The sequence below is a fragment of the Aulostomus chinensis genome, chromosome 6, assembly GCF_037954235.1.
Source record: "Aulostomus chinensis isolate RoL2024-O1b breed Wild chromosome 6, RoL_Achi_v1.0, whole genome shotgun sequence".
Lineage (NCBI taxonomy): Eukaryota > Metazoa > Chordata > Actinopteri > Syngnathiformes > Aulostomidae > Aulostomus > Aulostomus chinensis.
This window is the reverse complement of record NC_141325.1, coordinates 20,834,041-20,857,321: the sequence shown is the minus strand read 5'-3', so window position 1 is coordinate 20,857,321 and position 23,281 is coordinate 20,834,041. Positions and strand designations below refer to the sequence as shown.

At 38.7% G+C, this 23,281-nt stretch overlaps 2 protein-coding genes across 10 annotated transcripts in view; one reads left to right on the top strand and one right to left on the bottom strand.

The window, feature by feature from the left end:
* Window positions 1-23,281, top strand: part of pdzd2 (PDZ domain containing 2) — a 96,551-nt gene that overhangs the window by 58,098 nt on the left and 15,172 nt on the right. For 6 of the 8 annotated variants that reach the window (XM_086206979.1, XM_086206980.1, XM_086206983.1 and 3 more), the window contains 11 exons: window positions 1,780-1,894; window positions 4,227-4,300; window positions 4,434-4,650; window positions 5,112-5,229; window positions 5,353-5,485; window positions 7,432-7,519; window positions 13,624-13,727; window positions 14,327-14,480; window positions 14,919-15,778; window positions 15,946-16,090; window positions 20,021-22,568. In XM_086206979.1, the coding sequence (XP_086063105.1) occupies window positions 1,780-1,894; window positions 4,227-4,300; window positions 4,434-4,650; window positions 5,112-5,229; window positions 5,353-5,485; window positions 7,432-7,519; window positions 13,624-13,727; window positions 14,327-14,480; window positions 14,919-15,778; window positions 15,946-16,090; window positions 20,021-22,568 (4,556 nt within the window). The remainder of the gene's footprint in view (window positions 1-1,779; window positions 1,895-4,226; window positions 4,301-4,433; window positions 4,651-5,111; window positions 5,230-5,352; window positions 5,486-7,431; window positions 7,520-13,623; window positions 13,728-14,326; window positions 14,481-14,918; window positions 15,779-15,945; window positions 16,091-20,020; window positions 22,569-23,281) is intronic. The other 2 variants (XM_086206984.1, XM_086206982.1) reach the window with 2 other exon arrangements.
* Window positions 7,233-23,281, bottom strand: part of LOC147260406 (uncharacterized) — a 22,301-nt gene continuing 6,252 nt past the window's right edge. Inside the window, exons 4-6 of one of the 2 annotated variants that reach the window (XR_015116583.1) lie at window positions 15,940-16,064; window positions 15,606-15,758; window positions 7,233-8,318 (exon numbers count right to left, since the gene is read on the bottom strand). Coding sequence is in view for 1 of the 2 variants with exons in the window: in XM_086206986.1 (XP_086063112.1) it covers window positions 7,733-7,790; window positions 8,195-8,318 (182 nt within the window). In the remaining variant the exon portion in view is untranslated. The remainder of the gene's footprint in view (window positions 8,319-15,605; window positions 15,759-15,939; window positions 16,065-23,281) is intronic. The other variant, XM_086206986.1, reaches the window with a different exon arrangement.

The following is a 23,281-nucleotide window of genomic DNA, read 5'->3' as shown; positions in this document are numbered from 1 at the left end:
TCACTGTCAACCTGTTGTTGCATTAGACATCGTAGACGACTTGCCATTTCAGTCATACTTTGTTGTTCCTGGGCTCGACCAACTGCTGCCCCTTACTGGTGACAGACATCTTGAGACACTTCTGAAAGATGCTCAGTTGCTTCAGGTTTCTTTTGTCTGATTGACATTTTCTTCACTGCCTCCTACATGCCTGGATCCCACCAAATAGCTATATATAAATTGCTATAGTACAAATAGCAACAACAAAAAAAACAACAACTTCTAAATAGATAACGTGAGCTAGCTGATCAAAACTCAACTCATAATAACTCAATTCATATTAATTTAGCATCATGTGCACACAGATACACAATGATGAACTAACCCTGCCAGCTAAAAAGCAACTGCTTAAATAGACCCTTCCATCAACAGTTCATCAGAGGCATTCTGGACTGTACCTTTGCTGCAGGTACAGTATATCCCATCTCTCTCCTAAAAACAGGTAAGAGATAAAGTTAGTCAATCTTACCCAGCTCTAAGGTGAATCCTTTTCCATAGCTTAACAAATAACACACTCACAACCACACATAAACAGATCAACGTCACAGTAATTAATTTACTCAACATAATTTACTCCCACCCCTCCCACATGGTCCAACATAGTGACATCACCAGTGAGCTCACCAGTGTATAAATATAGGACATGGTTGGGTGTCTTCTCCTTTTGTCTTTTGGTATGGTAAGTAGCAGAGAAAAAAATGATTGAATTATGAAACACCAAACTAAGCCAATAAGGAAAAACTAAACTTAGCAATACTTGTCAGTGTTTTACTTTAACCAAAATTTTTGCTGGAATGTGAACTGTAACCCAATATAATGCAAACTACAAACAAACCTGGGATAGTAAATGTCTGCAAATTACAGATTCATGCTGAACATATGGTTAAACCATTAGCAAGCATGGTTAAATTTCTAAGTTATGTGGCTTTGATGGTAAAAGTAGGGAAAAATGGTGTATTTTCACCCACTTTGTCACATCTGTGTATGTTCTTTTCAGTATATAATTTTAATAATTTTAATCTTCTTTCCTTGTTTCTTTTTAAACCAGTTTATAACTTAAAAACTACCTTAAATATTCTTTTTTTAGGTTAAGAGTCAAGTGGTCAAGATTTGACAAAATCAGTGTCCATAAATCTCTGTACATCCAATTTGTTTCGCAATACAATAGCCTCACATGTTTTGCTTATCCTGAGCAGTGTTCAGTCCAAAAACTGTGTGCTCCTCTGTCCTACGACATCTGTTCCTACCTGACCAAAAGCACAACGATGACATCTATAGAAAAATGCCGTGCTCAACACTCACATACAGAAAAATGATCTTACAGTCCTTATTATTACTTTAGACCCATAAGAGGACATACTAGGATTGTGATGTCACTAGTCTTGCATAGCCAGATGTCCTTTCAGTATCAGCACAAAGAAAGATGTCACTCTCAATTTGTTGTCATTCTGTCAGAGCAGAAAAATAGCTTTGGCTTGTTTATGTTTGTATCACTTAATTGTAATCTTTGTGGTGAAGTGTCAACTTTCAATTTGAGTTTAATCAATCTGTTGTTAGCTGCAAATTCAAGATTTATGGAAAAAAAACAAAATTGTTCACATGCTCTAGTCCCCCCGTGACCCTTAATAGGATAAGCAGTAGAAAATGGATGCATGGATGGATGGATGGATGGATGATATAGCAAGCATTAAATTGCTATTTCAACATGCTCGCTTTTTCTTTTCTTTTTTTTACATTTAGGGCCTTGGATTCAGTATTGTAGGTGGGCAGGACTCAGCACGTGGTCAGATGGGCATTTTTGTCAAAACAATTTTCCCTCATGGTGCTGCTGCTGCTGATGGACGACTAAAAGAGGGTGACCATTCCATTTCATTCTGTCTTAATTAATTCAGAGGCTGTATAGTAGGGGTGTAACTCTAACCAACAACAAGAATGTGTTTGTCTTAGAAATATCCTTTTTCATATCTGTATTCTGTGTAAGAGGAGAGATGTGTGAGGTTTAAACCAGAAGAAAGAAAAAAGTTACATGCCTTCATTTTCTGCACAAAATAGTTTTGTATTTGTGTACTGGAAATAAGCATACATATAGAATCTAAGGTTACACTAACTTTCATTTGAGTATGAAACCTCGCATTTCACATTAATAGGTACATCAGTAGCCTGTCATTAATATTTGTCTTGTGTGTTTGTTGAAACACTGAGTTTACCATTTTTTCCAATCACAGTGCAAGTCAAATGGCAAATGAAACCATTCATAATTACTAATACTGATCCTTGAGTTGTTCCACTGGAGCAATTGCAACAGGCTGCATGCTGGGTTAGCACACGCGCACTAATGTTCAAACTACCCAAGCAGAGACTGTAGAGCACACAACCACTGATTCCTTTTGGTTATTACTTTGGTTATTATTTGAAACATGATAATGGTTAATGTTTTTTTCAGATTGTCTACCCATATACATATATATGCGTACAGAAAATACAGCAAAACATTCAAAATGGTTCTTTGGGTCATTATCAGTCTACTTGAATGTGTTGTTACAGGATTCATGGGCAAATCAGCATTGAAATGCAAACTCCTGCTGCTCTAATTCCCACTTAATGCTCCATTGATCCTGACCTTGAAAACAGGACCCTGAGATAGTTGAACACTCACTTGATGTAAGAGCATATTCACTACTCAGAGTGCACAAGTTTAATTTTCCAGCTGAACCGATCCAGCGAGAACTTAAGGTCATACACCAATAATGGCATCAGGACCACACGATCTGTCAAAGGCAGTGACACAGACCATGAAAATCATTAATGGGATAAATGACAAGGCAGGGTCCTGGTGGAAGCCTATCCCCACGAGGAACAAGTCTTAGTGCCAAAAACCTGAATGCAGCTCTTTGAGCAAAGAGAGACTGGACCTGTATGCATTGAGTGTCAGTGATGTATGATGGGGCAAGGCCATTCAATGACTTAAAAGCAAACAATAACATTTTTAAATTGATTCTTAAAACAACAGATAACCTGTGCAAAGAGACCAGAATAGGGGAAATATACTGATATTTCTGTGTCCTTTTGAAAACCCTAGCTGCAGTGTTTAAAAAGACTTAGAGACAGTTGATGGATTTCTGTGGCTGTCCAGAAAATAATGAGCTACAGTAGTCAAGATGGCTGGAAAAAGCATGAATTAGAGTTTGAGCATCACTGAGTGAGAGAAATGACCTAATTTTGGCTATGTTCTTAATTTGACTAATAGCAGTTTTGGTGGTATTGCTAAAATGTTTAGAAATACTCAAATCAGAATAAAACACTACTCCCACATTCCTGGCCTCATGCGTACACTGTAAACCCTCGGAAGCTAAGAAGGGCTGCCCTCACCCAATATTCCAGCAGGATCCACCATCTCCAGAGGAAACTGGTCATGAGCCTTCTCCAACTACATGAAAACATGGAAATTAGACATTGGGCATTCTTCCAACCACCTTCTAGGATACTTGCAAGAATGAAAAGCTGGACTGTACCTTTGGATGTTTTATGGCCAGGATGGAATCCACATTGTTCCTCTTCAATCTGAAGTTTGACAAATGTCCAATCCCTACCCAGAGTAGACTTTCTGAGGATGGCTGAGCAATGTGATGCCTCTGTAAATGGCCCACACTCAATTCCCCAATTGGAAGGGGTGAAATGGATAGATAGATAGAACTTTATTGATTCCACAACGGGGAAATTTGTGTTACCACAGCTCAATTTCAAGAAGAAGAAGAAACAACAATTAAAATATATCAAGAAAGGAGAATAAGAACATTATAAACAAAGTTACATATGTACAAAACACTATATACAAGACACCAAAATATACACGGTTTGCAACTATGGGTGTAGGGTTGGAGTTATTTAGATAGATAATATATAAATAAAAAAAATAAAACAAATAGTATATAAATAAAATCACCAACCTGATCTGCCAGTCTCTCAGTGCTGTCCCAGACTTCCACAAAATGTTGAAGTTGGTCACATTGGGGCCACACATTATTACATAAATATATGCTGTTCTTTTTGTCTGCTCCGACCCCCCCTTGTATTTGTATTTATTTACCCCTTTGGATATAAGAAAAACATATTTACAACATGAGAGAAAATGTTATGTAGTGAACATGTACACCAGTTTCAGTCTAACTATGTGCTTCTCTGTAAAGGAGATGAAATTCTGGAAGTAAATGGAGAGTCTCTCCAAGGACTCACTCACCAACAGGCCATCCAGACCTTCAAGGTGGGCTGTATGTTCATACTGGCTTCTATGTAACAGTGTTGTTTGAGATGATTTATCTAGCAACATTGTGTCAAATATGAAAATATTATATTTTATAGAATGTTTGTGGAAAAATGTCTTTGTCCTCCCACAGCAATTGAAAAAAGGTGTAGTGACACTGACTATTCGAACTCGCCTACGCAGTCCCAGCCTGACACCTTGTCCAACCCCCATCCTCCTCAGCCGCTCGAGCTCACCCAACTCCAGCAGAGAAACACCTGTCTTCTTAGGATTAGAAGAGGCTGATGGTCACAGGGGCCCTGGTCTTGGTCCAAAAGACTACATCATCATGGAGGTCACACTTAATAAAGGTATTGTATTTGAATTTTTTGAATTTGTCTCTTCTAGTGGTAAGGAAACTGACACTCAGGTGTGACTGAGCAAGTTTGTTCTTACCTGACATTGTTTTTCCTTTTACCAGGATATCTCATAAAGTTGTGGATAGTTGATTAAAATCAAATGGGGTAGTATGATAGAACATAGGTTTAGGAGCAGTTTATTCTATTTTGGAATTGATATGAATCTGTGACAATATATCAATTTGCCATAGGTATGTACTCTCTGTGTGGCCTCAATTTACTTTTATACACTCACCTCTTGTGAGTCTTGTCCAGTTGCCTAAAATTATTATTTTTGAGAATTAAGATGAGTATTAAAGAGGCCCCCTCAAGTACCTTCTATGTTGTTGAGGAAGTTTTGTGTTATTTCTACACTTGTGGATAGATATTGTATTTTTTTTCTTTAAACAATTATGAACATGAATTTGTTTTAGAGCCTGGTGTTGGTCTGGGGATTGGAGTTTGTTGCCTGACCCTGGAAAACGCTGCTCCTGGCATCTACATCCATAGCCTAGCACTGGGGTCTGTGTCAAAAATGGATGGCAGGCTAAGGTAAAAATCCAGTTTTATCTTAGTTTAAAAAAAATGTTGACATATGAGTGCAAGTTTGCAATTATTTTTTGTAAACACAGAGGTCTGACAGGGTTTTACTCATACATCTGTTTTTACTTGAAGTCGTGGAGATCAGATACTGGAGGTGGAGTCTGTCAGTCTTCGTCATGCTGCTCTCAGCGAGGCATATGCCATCCTCTGTGAATGTGGTCCTGGGCCAGTCAGTCTTATCATAAGCAGGCACCCTAATCCCAAAGTAAGTGAAAGTATGTTTTAGTTTGCACTGAACAATCCATTCTCAGATCTCCTTTTACAAGGCACAAATTTGAACTGAATTCTGTAAAAAAAATTAACATGAAGACTCCAGTAGCAAAATCTTAAATATTCCATAAATATAATTATTTGGTATTGTTTATTTATTCACAGTTTATAATAAGCAGTATCTAGTCAGTAACCAATTTATTTGCTACAGCATCCATCCATCCATTTTCTACCACTTATCCTTTTAAGGGTCATGGGGGGTAGCACTGGGCAACCGATTATCAATTATAGGATTTTTTTTTTTAATATGTCTAAAAGAAGAGATAAAATTGGAATAACCTCATGGAATGTGAGGGCCCTCGTGAATAATAGAAAATATGGAGATTTTTTTCTCATTTGAATACATTGAAATCAGATATTAAATTCTTACAAGAGTCTCATACTATTATGATTATGGAACAGTAACTAAAGCCCAGTTGGATTTCTCATGTGTATCTTTTATGACTTGAGCAAGGGGTGTAGCAGCCCTTTTCTTAATAATACTTGTTTTCTACTTAAGACCAACGTTAAAGCTCCAAATTAGAAATTTATTCTAATTTCTGGTCATATTAGATAATTCCCAATTACTTTGTTTCATTTTTGTCACCCTAACTCAGGTGATCCTGTTTTCTTTTATTTTTTTGAATTGCCTCCAGAGGATGGAACCTTCAATATTTTTGTAGGCAGAGATATTAATTGTATTTGGATTCATTACTGGATTGACAATCCTCCAAATCTGCTCCTCCTCCTCCTCTAAACACAGTTCAAATATTAAATAATTTGATCAAATCCAGACACATGGTAGATATTGAGCATACAACATACTGATAAAAGGAGTACTCATTTTTAATTGTGTCATTATTTATTCATGGCTACCTGTCACCTGTACAGATATCATAATATGATAATACACAGCTTTGGTGTGTATTATCATATTACGATATCTGTACAGGTGACAGATATCGTAATATGATAATACACAGCTTTGGTGGAAAAAAAGATCTTCAGGTCTATTGAAAGATTTCCACCTAGTTAGTGTTTTGAAATATACAGTACAACCATCAATTCAAGTTCTCAAACATCTAGAGGAGCTGTCCACACATTTATTTATACGTCATTAAAATAAGTATTAAACAGCTCTATATACTAACTGCCATCAGTGACATTGAAGGTTTGGTCAGTATGATTCCCGGTCAGGTAAGGTAACACACTTCCAGACAATACAAAATACAGTGTCATTATTAAATGTTACTGTGTTCATTTGATTTTGTGCCAAAGTCTACTCCAAGATACAGTATATAGTTCTGTAGTCTGCAAGGTCATAACACCCACATTTCCTCAACTCTGCATTCAGTTGTGATGCAGATATTACCGGGTATGGACTAGTCAATAATAATCATGTCATCCAAATCCTAAAGCAGCAGTGATAGGTTGATCTGAGTATTATTGTGTAAATATTTAATGAGCAACATTACTTTTCATTAGATGTACTAATTGCCGGCTTGAGGGTTGATCAGTTGCTGTAAGTAATTATTTTAATAGAGAATATGTCTGGGTTGTCTGACCTGGCCCCTCAGATATGAATGCTTTCTTTGGTCTCTTTGTACTCTGTTGTAAAATATGCAACCAAACACACGTGAAAAAAGTGATCCTAATATTTGGTTAATCAACTTTTATTTTAATTAGGATTGATAAACATTAGGAACATCTCTCACCCAGCACAGCTCAGCAGTACCCACAAATTACAGCCTCCAAAATGACCATTTAAATGAATCAAAAGTAGTCTCTGGTGTAAGGTTTTTTTAAGACTTCCACTGGCCAGTTAAAGTTTTTCTTATTTTGGATAACTGAAACCTTTCATCCCTTTCTGATCTGTCTCTGCATCTGATGTTCTTTTCTCAGGTATCAGAACTGGAGATGGATCACATCATATCCCGCTCCACACAAAGGGAAAAAATGATCAAGACTAGACAATCATCTCATGCCCAAGGTCTGAAATCTTTTCATACACTGACATTGTTCATTCCCCTTTCATTTCTTATTTCTCGCAAAAAAAAGTCTTACGGGTTAACTTTGATATGCTACAATAAAGAGTGTACTGTTGAAATATTTGATGAGGAATTACAAGAGCTCAGCATCATTGCAGAAGTTGAAGGGTTTGTAGCTGTAATCCTGTAGTGGACTTAAGGGCAAGAGTTGTTGGTCAGTCCATTACTCCACTGTGCTGGTTGAGGCTGAAATATGTATTCAACTGTGGATATCTGAAAATATGTATGGACAAACAATGAATCCTGGTGACTTGTCATTGTTGGGCAGAGCAGATCCAGAAAAGCATGACACACAATTGGACTATACAATAGAGACACAAGTGTAAAGCAGTCAATTTGAGTGTCACTGCAATGAACCAGAGGAGGACAAAATTCAGTTAAATTAAATGATGGCGATGCAACAGGAGTAAAAATCTATATTTAAGTTGCCACAGTGAAATAATTACCCCTTAACAACAGAATAAAACATCACGAAAGCAATGAAGGAACAAAATAATGTCCACAGTCATGAGACGTAAGCACAGGTAAGTGTTCCTGCCTGGCGTTGCTTCCTGTCACACCTCCCAACAGTGCCAGTGGGCTCGCTGGAGGGTTGTCAGCAGGGAGTCAACCCTCACCGATGTTTCGCCCCTTTAATCCAGGGTGGTGGGGCAGTGCCAGGGACGTCTCTCTGCTGCTGGCTTATGGATCCCTCTTCCACTCTCTGTCCATGTCTATTGTGCTTGTGGGTGTGGAATGAGCCTCACATATTATAGAGAAGATAGAGAAAATATAGTGTGATTGCGTAGCTATGATGAGGGGTTGCATTATGTGAATTCCCACAGCAGTCTGAGTCTTACCCTTTATCAGCATAGCCTAGCCTAAGACGGCACTCGCTGTAGGCTTTATCAAAAAGGAAAGTTTTAAGCACTCTCCTTAATTTAGAGAGGGTGTCTGCCTGCTAGATGAAGACAAGGAAATCTTCCACCGGAGAGGAGTGATGGCCCACAAAAAGCCTTTTATGTAAAAATTTGAATTTTTAAAAATGTTTTTTATTGAAAATTTTGCATAATAACATACATTCAGAAAGATAAAAAATAGAATTTCACATATAATGCAAAATGCCGTTTTCTTTTTTTCTCCCTGCCCTCCCCTCTCTCATATCCTCCCAGCTCCCACCATACAACCCCTCCTGTGGTGCAGCATTCCCCATACAAACAAACAAACAGACAAAGGGTGGATCCGAATCACACACCACCAAGCCACGTAGCATGGAAAAGCAGCATACTACACCAGAACCATGTGCACTGCACCCACCCACCCACCCACCATACAGCGCACATTGTCGTCCATGCAGAACGGCATGTACCAGATAGCAAGCAGCAAACCTATCCAGCATACCACACTGCACACCATGCAGCATGCAGTATACACATACATACATACATACATACATACGTATACATACACACAAAAATTTAAATACATACTGTATATATAAATAAATTAAAAATGGAATACCTTAACATTAATTTCAATATTGTAATAAAGAAGAAAGAGAAAGATAAAAAATAAAAAAGCAGAAAAAGAGGAAAAGTAACAATTTTGACACTGTATTTCTGTATTGGATACTACATTACTGTTCCATATAACCTATTAAATTACATGATAGATCAGTATTATGCACCCATAAAGCAGAACAGGTAAGGCACTGAGAGTGGGGACATGGGCACTTAGCCACCCAAGCCTGCTCCCCTAATCCACCCCAGCTATGGCAAGTCTGGATCATATAGTTCCACCCAGACACTGCTCTGTGGCGTGAGCTTTGAGAGCCATACGAGAGTGGTCAGGCGCCAAGGCTACACTTATCTGGGATGTCACCTTGTGCTTGCAAAATTCCAACAATCTAGTTTTGGCAGTAATAGCACCCCGGAAAGCCTCAAAAACAGGAGAGGGATATAAGCAAACAACCACCCACACCTGCTTGCACACCCCTCCCCAACAGAGACAAGTCTGGTACACATAGCTCCCTCCCAGACACTGCCCTGTTTGGTGCGTTGGTAAGCCATGCATGAGTTGTCAGGCACCTGCACCATCCCAGTCTGGAAGGCTGTCAGAAATCCGCAATCCAGTTTTGCTGCTTTCTGGAGACTGTTTGAAAAACTAGGGTGCAACATACTATATACTCATTATAATGATATTTATGTAATAAATATTATATTAAGCTTTTCTTTGTGTCATATGGTCCACATGGAATGTAACTGGGGCGGCACGGTGGTGCAGTGGTTAGCACTGTTGCCTCACAGCAAGAAGGTTCCAGGTTCAAGCCCTGGTTCAAGCACGGAGCATGGAGTTTGCATGTTCTCCCTGTGCCTGCATGGGTTCTCTCCGGGTACTCCGGCTTCCGCCTACAGTCCAAAGACATGCAAGAGGGAACTAGGCTAATTGGATACTCTAAATTAACCATAGGTGTGGCTGTGAGTGTGAATGGTTGTCTGTCTATATACAGTATATTGCCCCTGCGATGGAATGGCGAGCCGTCCAGGGTGTACCCCGCCTCTTGCCAGAGGGCTGCTGGGATAGGTTCCAGCCCACCCACGACTCATAACAGGATAAGCAGTAGACAATGGATGGATGGATGGATGATTGGATGGAATGTATAACTAGAGATTTCATTCAACCAATGAGCTGTTGTTGGAGGGCAGTCACATTTCCAATTAATTGGAATACACTTCTTTGCAGCAATCAGCACGAGGCTTTTTCAGGATCAATAGAAAATGCCATCATTGGGCTGATGCAATCTTGGGTGTGAAAGAGAATATTGAAGAACCTGTGTATATTGTCTGACAGTAAACGACCTTGCACAAAGCCTGTTTGGTCTGAGTGTATAAAGCTAGGGGCCACTGATTCGAGATGTAGAGAAGAATTTTAGTCATGATCCTGTAATCGACAATAAGAAGTGAGACTGGTCTATAAGAGGCACACAACAGAGGATTTTTGTCTTTCTTTTTGAGCAAAGTAATAGCTGCTATATAAAGAGACTGGGGGAGTGAATGTTTCTTTAGACAAGTTAAAATCATGGAAAGAAGAAATGGCATCAACTGCTGTGAGAGCTGTATATAGAATTCCACTGGAAGTCGAAGCCAAGTGTTTTGCCTTTTTAGAGAGAGTGCATAGCCTTCAAAATTTTCTTTGTGGGTGGTTCTTTGCCTAGATATGACCTACTTTTGATAGTTAGTGTCAGTAAAGAAGTGTCCTTCAAAAGGATTTTCCCCAGTCCAGTGATAGTTGGATTTGTACAATTCCTTATAGTAAGCTTGATTTTAACTGGATCCATTGTTGTACTACAATCTAGTTCTTCAATCTGCAAAATTGTCTGATCTTCAACTTCTTTTTTTATTTGCCATGCTAATAACTTCCCTGCCATTTGCTTTGTTTTCAGAATAGTCATTTTGACAGGATGGGTATTTATAGTATTATATTTCAGTTTGAGGTTATCAATCTGGCAAAGTATATCAGGGTCTTTAGATAGAAAGTGCATCCTTCCCAAATTTTTAATTTCCTATTCAATTTCCTTCAATTCATCTTATAAATATTGCAATCCCCCTGATGTTGGCTTTTGAAGTATCCCAGATAATAAGAGGGCAAATTGTTGAATTCTGATGGACAGTAGCAAAAATATCTAATTGAGTATTCATTCATTCTGTAAACTGGTGGTTCACCAACAAAGTAGAATTGAACCTCCAGTTATTGAAAGATACTGGATACCACTGACCATCACATTGATGGTCAATGGTACTGAATGCAGCATTGAGATTTCCAGAGTCAAGTACAGCGTCAACTCCCTCATCTGGTGTGATTAGGTTATTTCTTACTTTGAACAATGCACTCTAAAACCTGACTGGAAATTCTCAAAATGTTCATTAAGAAATCACATTACTTCTTAATGATTGCTTTGTCTGGAATCTTAGAAAGAAAAAGAGGGTTGGATATAGGTCTGTAGTTGGCAGAATCATCTGTATCAAGGGTAGGCCTTTTATGAAAAAGTTGAATTACATTTATTTTAAAGACTAGGGATGTGTTGATCATATTTAGGCATTCTTGAAGTTCTGGAAGACATTGGTTCATGTGATCCAACATTGTCTAATACTTTGCTTAACAATCTTATTCTTTCAAAAACAATTCCCTTCCCATCAGCCTGTAACAACTCATAATGTAATAATGGCTTATAATGTAGTAAAGACTTATAATGTAATAACTTAATTGTAATAAATGTTAACAATGCAATAATCTGCTCATAATGCAATAAAATCACGAGCGCATAACATAATAAAGTCTTTGTGCATAATGTAATAATGTAACATATTGTCACATTATGAGCCCAACTGAAGCTGTTCATAATGTAATAACAGCTTATAATGTAACAACAGCTTATACTGTGAGAAAAGTGTTGCATTATAACCATTTTTTTTTAACCTTTGCCTCTCCTGCAGGGTGAAAGGACATGCTTTCACCTCTGTGTGTCTGTTGTATGTAAGCAGAATCGCACAATTTCTGCAAAACGTGGTGGAGCATAAAGTCCATAATGGCCATACCTGCACATTAACTACTAGAATTCCCTGAAGGACAGAGGTCTGTGTTTGACTATGATTTGTACATAGCTGGCACTACAATAACAAGATGGATTAGGGAAGAGGAAGAGAATGCAGGAAACTCACGTCTACATTAAAAACTCATTTAAGATAGCCTACTCATTTGAAAAGAACTAATACTCTTTCCTTCGATACAACCTGATGAAGGCCTTGTTGCTGTTTTTTTTTATTGTTGGTCTTTAATGCCAATTTAAGAAAAGCTTTTAAACATTTTCCTACAAACATGAAATACATGTTATAAGCAGCATAACATGTTCATTCAACATTTCACTTTATTCTTCACTTACTGTCACTGGAACTTTGTACTTAAAAACAGACATAGGAAGGTCATACAAAACATGAACCAGCTCACTGAACTCAGAAGTTCTTCAGTTGTAAAAAGCCTGTCTGGACACCCAAGTAAAATCACAAGTCCTAAATTAACTTAACAATAGGTGTAAACAATACACAATCATAAATTATAGTTAGCCAACGGGCACTGACACAAAGATCACACTGATCACACAGGTGAGAGGCTGAAGAGGTGAATGGGATTTAGAGAAAAAGAAAACTTTATTCCTTCCAATATTTGTCAGTTATATGGAACCATCCAGTGGATATGTATTGAATCACAATCCATGCGGTCATCCACCTCACATTTTGGCTGAAGAGCTGCTTGTTGTTGGATGCAAGGCTACTACTGTGTCCAGCTGCTTTATATAACCTGTTATACAGCAGTCTTCATCCGTCTCAATATTTAAGCATTCAACTAAAGAATCGCATATAAATTCTTGGTAGGAATGGCAGGGTTAGCTCTCTGAATAAGTTGGAAACTCTGTTGAAGGTGCCCGGCACTGCCATATCACAAGTCACAGGTCACAAAAAGTGCTCCTTACCTGCAGTAGTCAGACAGCAGAGGTGAGCACGGCATTCTCAAAGGCCCAAAACAACTCTCGTGGATGCCACCTAGTGGCTCAACTTTATACATCAATAAAACATGAGAAAACAGTAACTATTAAATAATAGACTAATAAACCAAATTAATGAAACTTAATGTGCTGAAACCCATGCATTGTTTATTTGCGCCTTTATTTGGTAGATTAATGATGATAATGCAACACTTTTTCACAATATGAGCTATTATTACATAATGAGCTGTTATTACATAATGTGTAAAGGTGTTACGTTAGGTGTTCATGATTATTACATTATGAGCTGATTATTACATTATGAACTCTTATCATATTTAAGTTATTACTTTATGTGCTGTTATTACATTATGAGCTGTTGTTACATTATGAGTTGCTAAAAGCCTCTGCAAATCTACAGTATAACCCAAAAGAATAAACATGGTAAACCATAGCTACTAAACATTAACTTTGCATATTGAGCAAGTTGGCATACTGATAATAACCTGATAATGTTTTAATCTTCAGGGCTGTCCTGTAAGAGCCTCTCCTTAACAGTGAAGGATAGGCCAGGAGATGGATCCCCTCCTCTCAGTTGGACCATGAAAAGATTTCTTGAGCCTGCCAGTAGAGTAAGTGTTCATTTATCATTTTATATTATTGATAAGTTAATACAGACCCCTCTCTAGCTCCAGTATTATTATTCTTCACCAGTATATTGCTATTTAAAATATCCATTTTACATAGGCACTCATGGAGTAAATCCAACAATGATTCACTTGGGATAATGTTGGGCATACCGTGTATATTCCCTCTTGGGCTTGTGCTAGTACCCTGTTTTGTCTGATAGATTTTCTAGACTTTAGACTAACTTTTGTAAGGTATCACACTCTGCATTTTGTAGGAATGTGTTTTGCATCAACGTTTATCCACACCCTAGGATGAATCGAGCTTGAGATACAAACAGGGAGAGCTAGTCTTGATAACTTAACCTTCTTTGTAATCTTCTACTGGTGAATCTCCTGAGTATGAAAGGTTTCTTACAGACACTCTATTTATGAGACACCTTATGAACTAGATGATTTAAAATCTAGTTTATGTAAGCTGCCATTTATCATGAACTAACTCCTATATGTTTTAATCCTCATTTATTTTGGAGAGCTACAGTTCTCTCACAAATGTGTGGATATGGAATTAATCTTCCTTTGTCTTTTTCATAAATTTGTCGCAGGGGTCCCTAAGCTCAGAGACGGAGCTATCTCAGTACCTTTCCCAGGACTTTCAGAGCCACTCATTCCTGTCTAAATCCACGTTGATGGGCTCAAACAGTGATGAGGCACTCCATCAAAAAAGCACCACTGATCGCAACTCATCACAACCTAATGGTAGCATTTTTATTCACCCACATGTCCACTACAAAGGCCCAAAGAGGTTATGGGGTGGTCTTTTGCATTCCCTTACAAAATATTTTGAATGATAATTGTCAAAACCCAAGGCTAATTATTGCCTGGAACCAGTGAGAATAATTTGTAGTGATGAACTGAAAGTTCTAAAGCACTGATACAAAAGTGTTTGACCCTTGAGGTTGGACCAGAAGTACTTTCATGTACTCAGAACACTTCCCCAAAGAATGTAAAAGTTTCCTCTAAGAACTGTATTTTTTGTGAGAGAATGCAAAAATGTATTGTACAGAGTATTTACACCCTCCCCCAGTCTTTTTTTCCTCAACCATGTCCCCTTAGGCAATTGTCAAATAAATGGCATGTCAATATTTTAGATAGATCTGCTCATAGTTTCTATAAATGTATACCCCCCCCCCCCAGAAACTCCAAGTGATGTGGAATGTGCTCCTGTGCACAACATGTCACAAGACGAGACCAATCATCAAGTGGAGGACATTTGCCAGCCTATTGCCTGCAACCCCACATCAGTGCGGAGTCCACTTCTCCGTCAGCCAAGGGTAATGTCCTTTAAGGATGAGGTCAGTGATGGAGATGACTCCAATAAGACTGTAAACACTGAGCTCAGGCCAATAAATTCCAACTCTGGTTATGTCAGAGAAACCTACACCTCACTGATTTCTAAAACTGATTCAGAAACTGCAACTGCCACATCATCCTTGGACATAGATGGGAGCAGCAAAGATGATTTGGTTTTGAAGAGGTACTTAAGTGAAGATGTGACAACTCTACTCCATAGTTGTTTAAATGAGTGTGAGGAAAGTTTTATCAATAAGGCCATAGTGTTTGGTTCTGAGTCACCCTTCATGCCTATACATTGCCCTTTTCACCACAAAGCAGAAGATAGACAGTTGGAGTCAAAGCGATACTCCAAGCTTGAACATAAAGCTGTGACACGGGTCAAAAGTATGATGAGCATTGGATTGCCAAACCTGATCCTGCAACAAAAGCCCAATATTCATGAGCCTTCTCCAAGCCTGGCCCCATCCCAGCCCATTTTCCATGCCACACAATGTGAAAAAAACCCTGGGACTACAGATGTGTTAATACCTCATCAGTACTGTAAGAAGGGAGACACCAGCGGGCTTATGGGTGTTTGTACCATCGACACTGTGACCCTGAGAAGAAGCAAGGATGAGTCCTTTGGACTTGACCTGGAGATTATGTCATCCCCTCTGAAAGTTGTCATCACTGGGTTAAAGCCTGGAGGTGTAGCAGAAAGGGTATGTCTGATTGGTTTCTGCTTCAGATTGGTTGTGGAGAACATGTTGATGAGCTCTCATACATTTATTATATTATATGATGACATAAATGCTAGTTTTTGCTAGAGCACTGGTGCTTCTGTTTGTTGAATAGTGAAACTGACTCTTCTGTTTAACCATACCTCCAGGAATCAGAGGGAAAGTTGTGTCCTGGAGATGAGATTGTAACCATTGGAGAAAAAAGGGTCTGCTCCTCTAGCTACCAGGAAATCTGTGAGCTCATGTACAGACTTCCCATGGTGCTGTCCTTGGAAGTAAAAAGACCAGTGTCAGGTAAGTCTCAAATGTAGAATTACTGATTTTTGCAGGTTATCCAGTGTTCATGTGGCTGCAACTGTTTTAATCGCTTTTTGATCATTTTCCATACAGCTGAGGAGTGGTTCTTTGTATGTTCAGTGTTTTACTCTAGTGTCTGGGCTAATCCTTCACAACTTCTTTCTTTTTTGGTCTCTTCCGATTAAGTTCAAAACTAAAAACCAAGCAAAACCATGCATTATTGCAATAAGACCACAGCACTGACAGTGGGTCTTATATACTATTTTGCTCTCCCCAAATTAATTTAAAACCTCATCCTTTGACAACCTCCTTATCTAAACTGAGCTTTGGATCATACTGGATCTGCCATTTCTCAGCCTCATAGATACATCTTCCTTGTATATGGACAGATAATTGAAAGGGCAACATACCACGAATCAAAAAAAGTTTGGAGTTGGAGCTGGAACATTTTTTCAAACATCTTTGGTGGTTTGATTTTTACTGTGAAAGATTAAATAATCAGATTTTTACTCATTGGTATCATTTCCATGTTTTTTTTGGCAGTTGCTCAACAACTTTGATACTTATGACTATTCCACAGCTCCATACTTTTCCAATATTTTCCCAGAAACATTTTTCTTCTTCTGAGTTAAAAAAGGTATTGCTAATTTGTCTGTCTGTCTGTAATTAATTAGGAAACACACTGACTTTAGTTTTGATTGCAAGATTAGTAGACTTTAATATGTTTTCATTTGGATTTGTCTTTTTTTAAGCCTTGAACCAATTGAGTTATCTGTCTATATTCCTTCTCATTTATGTTTACAAGTCAGATTTCTAATCAGTATACTCAGGGTTGTGTTTTTCACTTTTATGCTGACCTGGTATCTAGCCTCCCTCACTAACTGCCCCAAAACAATCTCCAGCGATCTGGCTATATATCTGTGGTGACTGTCTTAAAATGTATAAGTAGATTTACATTGTGATTGAGCTGCTTACACACTTCCTATGTATTAATTTAAATTGAGATGATTTTTTTGCATAGACTGGTGTGACTCTTTATTTGCATAGTGTTGAGAGACATTGCTGTGGATCTTAGTCACACAATTTAAAGATAAGTCCTTTGGCCTTCATGTGTACCTAAAGTACATACAGTATAAGTGAAGGGACTACCTGAGTAGAGGAACAACCAAGATGATATTGTGGAGCAACTACAGCACTTTATTTCTTTGAGTCTTTGTGCTGTAGAACCTGGACAATCATGAAAACCCTTGAATGCTTTTTCAGAACTAAAGCCCAGTTCACACTACACGATTTTAGGCGTCAGCCACTTCCCTCCCCCAAATCGGGGTGAGGCACTAACGATCACCGCGACAAAATTAATGTGGTGTGAACAGCTGGAAGACGATGGATTGGGAGGTCGTATGCGACGTCAGCAACAAAAAGTGGACATCTAGCACTGCAAGATATCCAGGACTTGTCGCAGTGATGTAAGGAGCTACATCAATGAAAGCAGATGGGGGGGGGGGGGGGGGCGCAGAAGTCAGGAGTGGTGGCGTAGTAGTGAACAGCTGCTTCGCAAATCCCCGACAAAAAAAGTTGCGTAGTCTGAGCTGGGTTTAATGGAGTAATTCACTTCTCTATTCAACAAAAGGTACATATGTACATAACTATTAACTTTCAGAATATTTCTTTGTTGGGCTGTCATGATATAATATATTTGTAAGTTAAGATGTTGATTGTGCTCTGTAACCACTGCCAGCAAGCAAAATTATAAATCATGGCAACATCTCAGACCACCGTGAGGTAATTTGTCCAAATTTGAAACAACCATTCACCTGGACTCTAGGATGAGCTCATAGGATTTTGGTCATCAAGGTCAAAAGTCAAGCTGCAGTGCTAATGCTAACTTAGCATGAGCACCTTTCACCTTAACCATTGCTTTGCTAGCTAGCGTTAGCTTAGGGATAGCATGCTAATGCTAATCATGTGTTCTTTGATTTTTGGACGCCAGAGGAATAACCTTTCAGTCTGACCATTACTACGACCATGCTAATTAGTATTAGCATAGCATCAATGCCAATTTTGCACGTGTGGATTTGGGAAATTAGACAGATGACCTCACACCCTGAGCATTAAAATGACCATGCTAATTAGCATTAGCTTAGCATCAATGTTAATTTTATGCTTGTTGGACTTATGAGTAATGTCCTCTTACACTGTGAGAATGCTCATTAGCATAAGCTGTGCATTTTCATGGTAAGGTAGTCTCATGTGACGGGGATTTCAGCATTCACATGGCAATTTCTTCAGGAATTGCCTATTCTACTTATTATGTTTTTTGGTTGGGTGGCACAGTGGTTAGCACTGTCACCTCACAGCAAGAAGATTCCGGGTTCGAGTCCTGGCTCAGGCGCGGGATCTTTCTGTGTTGAGTTTGCATGTTCTCCCCGTGCCTCCGGGTATGCCAGCTTCCTCCCACAGTCCAAAGACGTGCACATGGGGGACTAGGCTAATTGGATACTCTATCGTTGTCTGTCAATATATGTTGGCCCTGCGATGGACTGGCGACCTGTCCAGGGTGTACCCCTCCTCTCACCCGAAAGCAGCTGGGATAGGCTCCAGCCCCCCAGCGACCCATAACAGGAGAAGTGGTAGAAAATGGATAGATGGATGGTCCCTATAAGTATGTCATAGGCCAGCAATAAATGGGTTCATTATTCTCTACTGAAACCTTATCAAGTCTTATGTTTATGGATTCTTGATAAAATTTATGATAAGCTACAGGAAATGTGTTAATCATTCTACAATGAACCCTTATAAAGTCTTATTAATGTTTATAAACATCATATTAATGTGTGAGATGTCTTAACTGTTCAGATATTACTGTAAGTGTTCTTATAAGTTTAAGTAATATAAATTCTAATGAGTGTCTTATGAGTAATAATAAATGTGTTACTCATGTTTTCATTATCACATAGTATTTTCAATGTAAATAAGCATCTTAAAAGGTCTGATAAGTGGTGTATTAGCTTAATCACCACATATTACAAGGGCTTTCATATTAGGTGTTAATGTTTATTTAAATCCAGTGTTTACAGTATTACATTATTTCAGTCAGGTGATAGCACTATATTACTATGTTGTTGTTTCAGTGAGTGTGAGGAAGATGACAGCATGCCTACTCTGTTGGTTGTGTAAAGAACAAAATAAAAGTTCAGTTTATGCAAGGTGATTCTTGAAACAGTTGTAAATGATGTCAATATTTGCAAACTAAATTTGAAATTTTTTTTTCATATGGTGTGGGTTTGGGAACTTTTTCTGGTTTTATCTTGAAATTGTCTAACTCCAACTGATCAAAGCTAAATGGTGTTTTTCAATGCTGCTGTTGCAAAAGTGCTTCTCATGGGGAATTCTTTGGTCTCTAATTATTCGCAGTGACTGATTCTAGACTGACTTTATTTTTCCTTCATTACTCCCATCTGGGATCAATTTAATAAAGAAAAATGGCATTTAGACAAGTGCACCATGTTTTAGTCTCTGTTTCATACCTCATTTGTTAGAAAAAGAAGTGTTAGCAGCCACATATTTACTTCAAAACTTCAATGTTGCTGAATTTACATGGGACTTTAATTTTCTTTAAGGTTATCTAGTTGTCATTTACACTACCATTCAAAAATTTTAGAACACCCAAATTAATCCATGTTTTGTTGAACTTAAATAAAGTTTATTGTGTAAGTGTAACATTTCTGATCCCTTAAATTATATATAATTTTTCTAAATTTGAAGGTTGACATAATTTTTCTGTTTTCTACCCATTTATATTAACTAACTTGATGAGTTTCAACAAAAATTGGAGAAATGGATCTGTTGAAGATTTAGCTGGTAATATATTTGTCATTCAGATGCATTTAAAAATCTTGACTAAAATGCTTTCATTTCTGGTCCAAGCTATAGATCGACTTTCCAGTTTGAGGTCATCATGGAGGAGTGATGGAGCCACCAGACTGAAGCCAGCGATTTCTGTTCAGGGAGCATCTGATGAAGAACAACTAATCAGTGCAAATCTACGAAATTCCAACTGCACAATGCAAGTGGACCATGACTTTCAAATATCTCTCACCAATATAGATATTTCATCAGAAATGAGCCCTGTCAGCAATAAGGATATGTCCCCGTGCAACATAGCCCCTGCATTAACCTTGTCGGAGAAAGATGAGATTAAGGTTTCAGTAAATTCCAGTCCTCAAGCCAGTTCCACTTTGGATGCTGGAGGTAAAAAATGTACCATCTTCCCTGTTGAGCCAGCATTTTCAAACAGTCCCCACACATGTGTGAACCAACTAAAGGAAAAGAGGTCTGCAGTTTTCTATGGTTCCCATCCAGAAAGACCTGATGCTGGATATAAGGATATACACCCTAAAGAAGATGAAAATGATTCAACCATTGACTCCACCACTGAGAACTATTTTAAGGACAATAAGATGGCCAGCAGTGGTGTTAATCCTCATGAGCCCTCCTCAGATGAGGAAGAAGTGGAGTTTTGTCATTGGGATGCCCACCAACCTGTACTCTCTCAAACTGGATACTCTCATTTAGACCAGGCAACAAATGGATCTTCACTTTTTCAGCCTACCAGTGATCAAAACACAAACCTGGATAAAACCTTTCGTATGTTGCATCGCTCCTCTGATGTATATTCCCCCTCTAGACACCCCAAATGTTCACAGCATTCTCAGTTAGTAGGACTCTCATCTACAGAGGAACCTTACCAGTCAAGCATTAAAATACCTGTGGCTCCTACAGAATGTCACAATAACAGTGTCATTGAACACTTTGATGACACTAAGGCGTTACATGCAAATGCCTCATTGACCTCATTCTTGTTGAAACATTTGAATACACAAACACCCCAGTCAGTGGCATGGGACACGGAGACCTCAAGCTCAAGCACTGACAGATTAGATATAAGATTATCAGCATCAATGATAAACAAAGAAAAAGTCTCGGAGTGTGGAACTAATTTAGTTTCAGAAGCTGACTCATTTCTTGAGACGTGTGACCTAAAACTCATCAATAAATCAGTCTGTCCTGTGTGGAGTAGTAACAATAAACTACTGGATGAAGCTCAAATCAAAGTAAATACTAGTGATTCAAAACTGAAGGGCCTAGGCATTAAAAGTAAACCACAAGAGACACTCAGTAAACGTATCATGAGGGAAGAGTCAGTTCCTACAAAAAAAGATACATTCTTGAGGCAGCGAACAAAATTACAACCAACAGCAACCGTGTCTGACTTTTTCAAGACCAGTTATCAGCGCCATATGAGCAGCTGTCAAATGTTACGCAGAGTAATTGAAAAAAGGCAAGATGTAGCTCAACATCTGCCTGTAGATGGCACATCATCTGTACAAGTGACTGAAGAGAAAGCTATATATTTAGGCTCCGAATTAATAACCAAACCACAGGGTCAAATCCACCTACCTGCCACTCAGAGCACCATCATCAAAGTTCGACTGTCCTCCTTATCTGGTTGGTCATCACCTGTTTTGGCAGGCAATATGAATTCAAAAAATTCTGATCCCTCTCAAATTGAAGGAATGACTCCTATGCTTCCCTCTGCCAGCCTTATACCAGAAAAAACAAATGGCAGCGTCAAAAAAATGGAACTAGATTCATTGTGCTCAACTAAAGGGACCACAAGTAATAGCTTGATACCCAGTACTAGTGTTGAGGCAAGAGAGTCCTTAAAATCCCATACATCTAGACTGTACATAAAAACAATGAAGAGACGAAGCTTTCTCACAGACACTGCCTTGTCTAAAGACTACAGCCCCTTCTCTGTCCAACACAAGATAAAATCTTTTGAAAATCTGGCTAACTTTGACAAGGCCCAGACGAAAAGCAGTGACATTCCGTCTTATGCTCTAGCACATACGGCCTCACTTAACCAAAGAACTGCTGGTTATATGAGTTCAGTTAATTCTACAATACCACAAAGACGTTTTAGTTCTAATGTGGAAAATGTAATCCCTACAACATCCTGCTCACCTGTTCTTGAATCTCCATCTAGCATTACACTAATAAAACTTGACCCCCCATTTTCAAGCTCTGAAACTGCTCCCCTGACTGAGGACAGTCCTGAAACTGAAGTTCAGAAAGCTCCAAATGGATCTGCACCTCAGACTCCTCCAGTACTTGGATGGAAGCATGCCAAGCTTCCCTGCAGCAGGTTGCAGCATCTAAGGGCTCTCAGTATGCCTGAATTGGGAAAGCTATGCACAGATGACCTCCCCAAAATACATGATACTGTTGTCATTCGAACAGAGCCTGCAGTCCATCCCCCCTTACTCACTAAAACCACTGTGAGCTCTCCACCCTCTGCAACCCTGGCAAGACTGGATATGACCACAAGCAGCCGAGGTAATCCTGGACCCACTGAAAAAATTCTTCAGGGAAACCTTGACATTCATCCACATCAGCCTGGCTGGTCCATCAGGTGGGGAATTAAATTAAAACCTGCTCAGTTTATATCTTTTATATTGCTAGACCTGGGCTGACAGCTCTGACTTTACCCACCCCCTTTCCTTCTCTCCTGTGACCTGTCAGTTTGATGAGGATTTTGGAGTACTCTTCTTGTGAAATATCCTCATAAATCCCATGACTTTGGCCAAATCTTACATTACAATTCTCATTTTATTAGGACATTTTTTCCTGAATCCAGTGATACAGATATGGTCAGACATATAGTTGAGATGTCAGAAGCCTAAAGAAGTATATGTCGAGAGATTGCCTCCCCACTGTTTTACATTGGAAGGTGCAATGTGGCACAGCAGGTTTTGGTGCTTACAGAATCCAAACCGTTTGAGTTACTACAAAGTTTTTAACATTTTGTTCAGCACAGTGTCATTAGTCATGTATTAAAGTTTGAAGGCAATACCTTTAACGCTCTAGGAGGAGATAGCGTTTGTTCGGGGTCCAAAATTGCCGCAAAGTTGTACTTTCATGTGCATAGTGGACTTCCTGTTGGATTTAGGTCAAGGGTGTCAGTGTATGATTTGTAGGTCTTGATCAGACGAATCATTGAGTATGCTGTGGCACCCACTTTTAGATACCTAGGTGGTGCTGTGGAGCACATTTTAGCACTTCGAGGGTTAATTCTTATATTTCATCAATTTTTTCATCAGACCTCGTGTGTGCCAAATTTGGTGA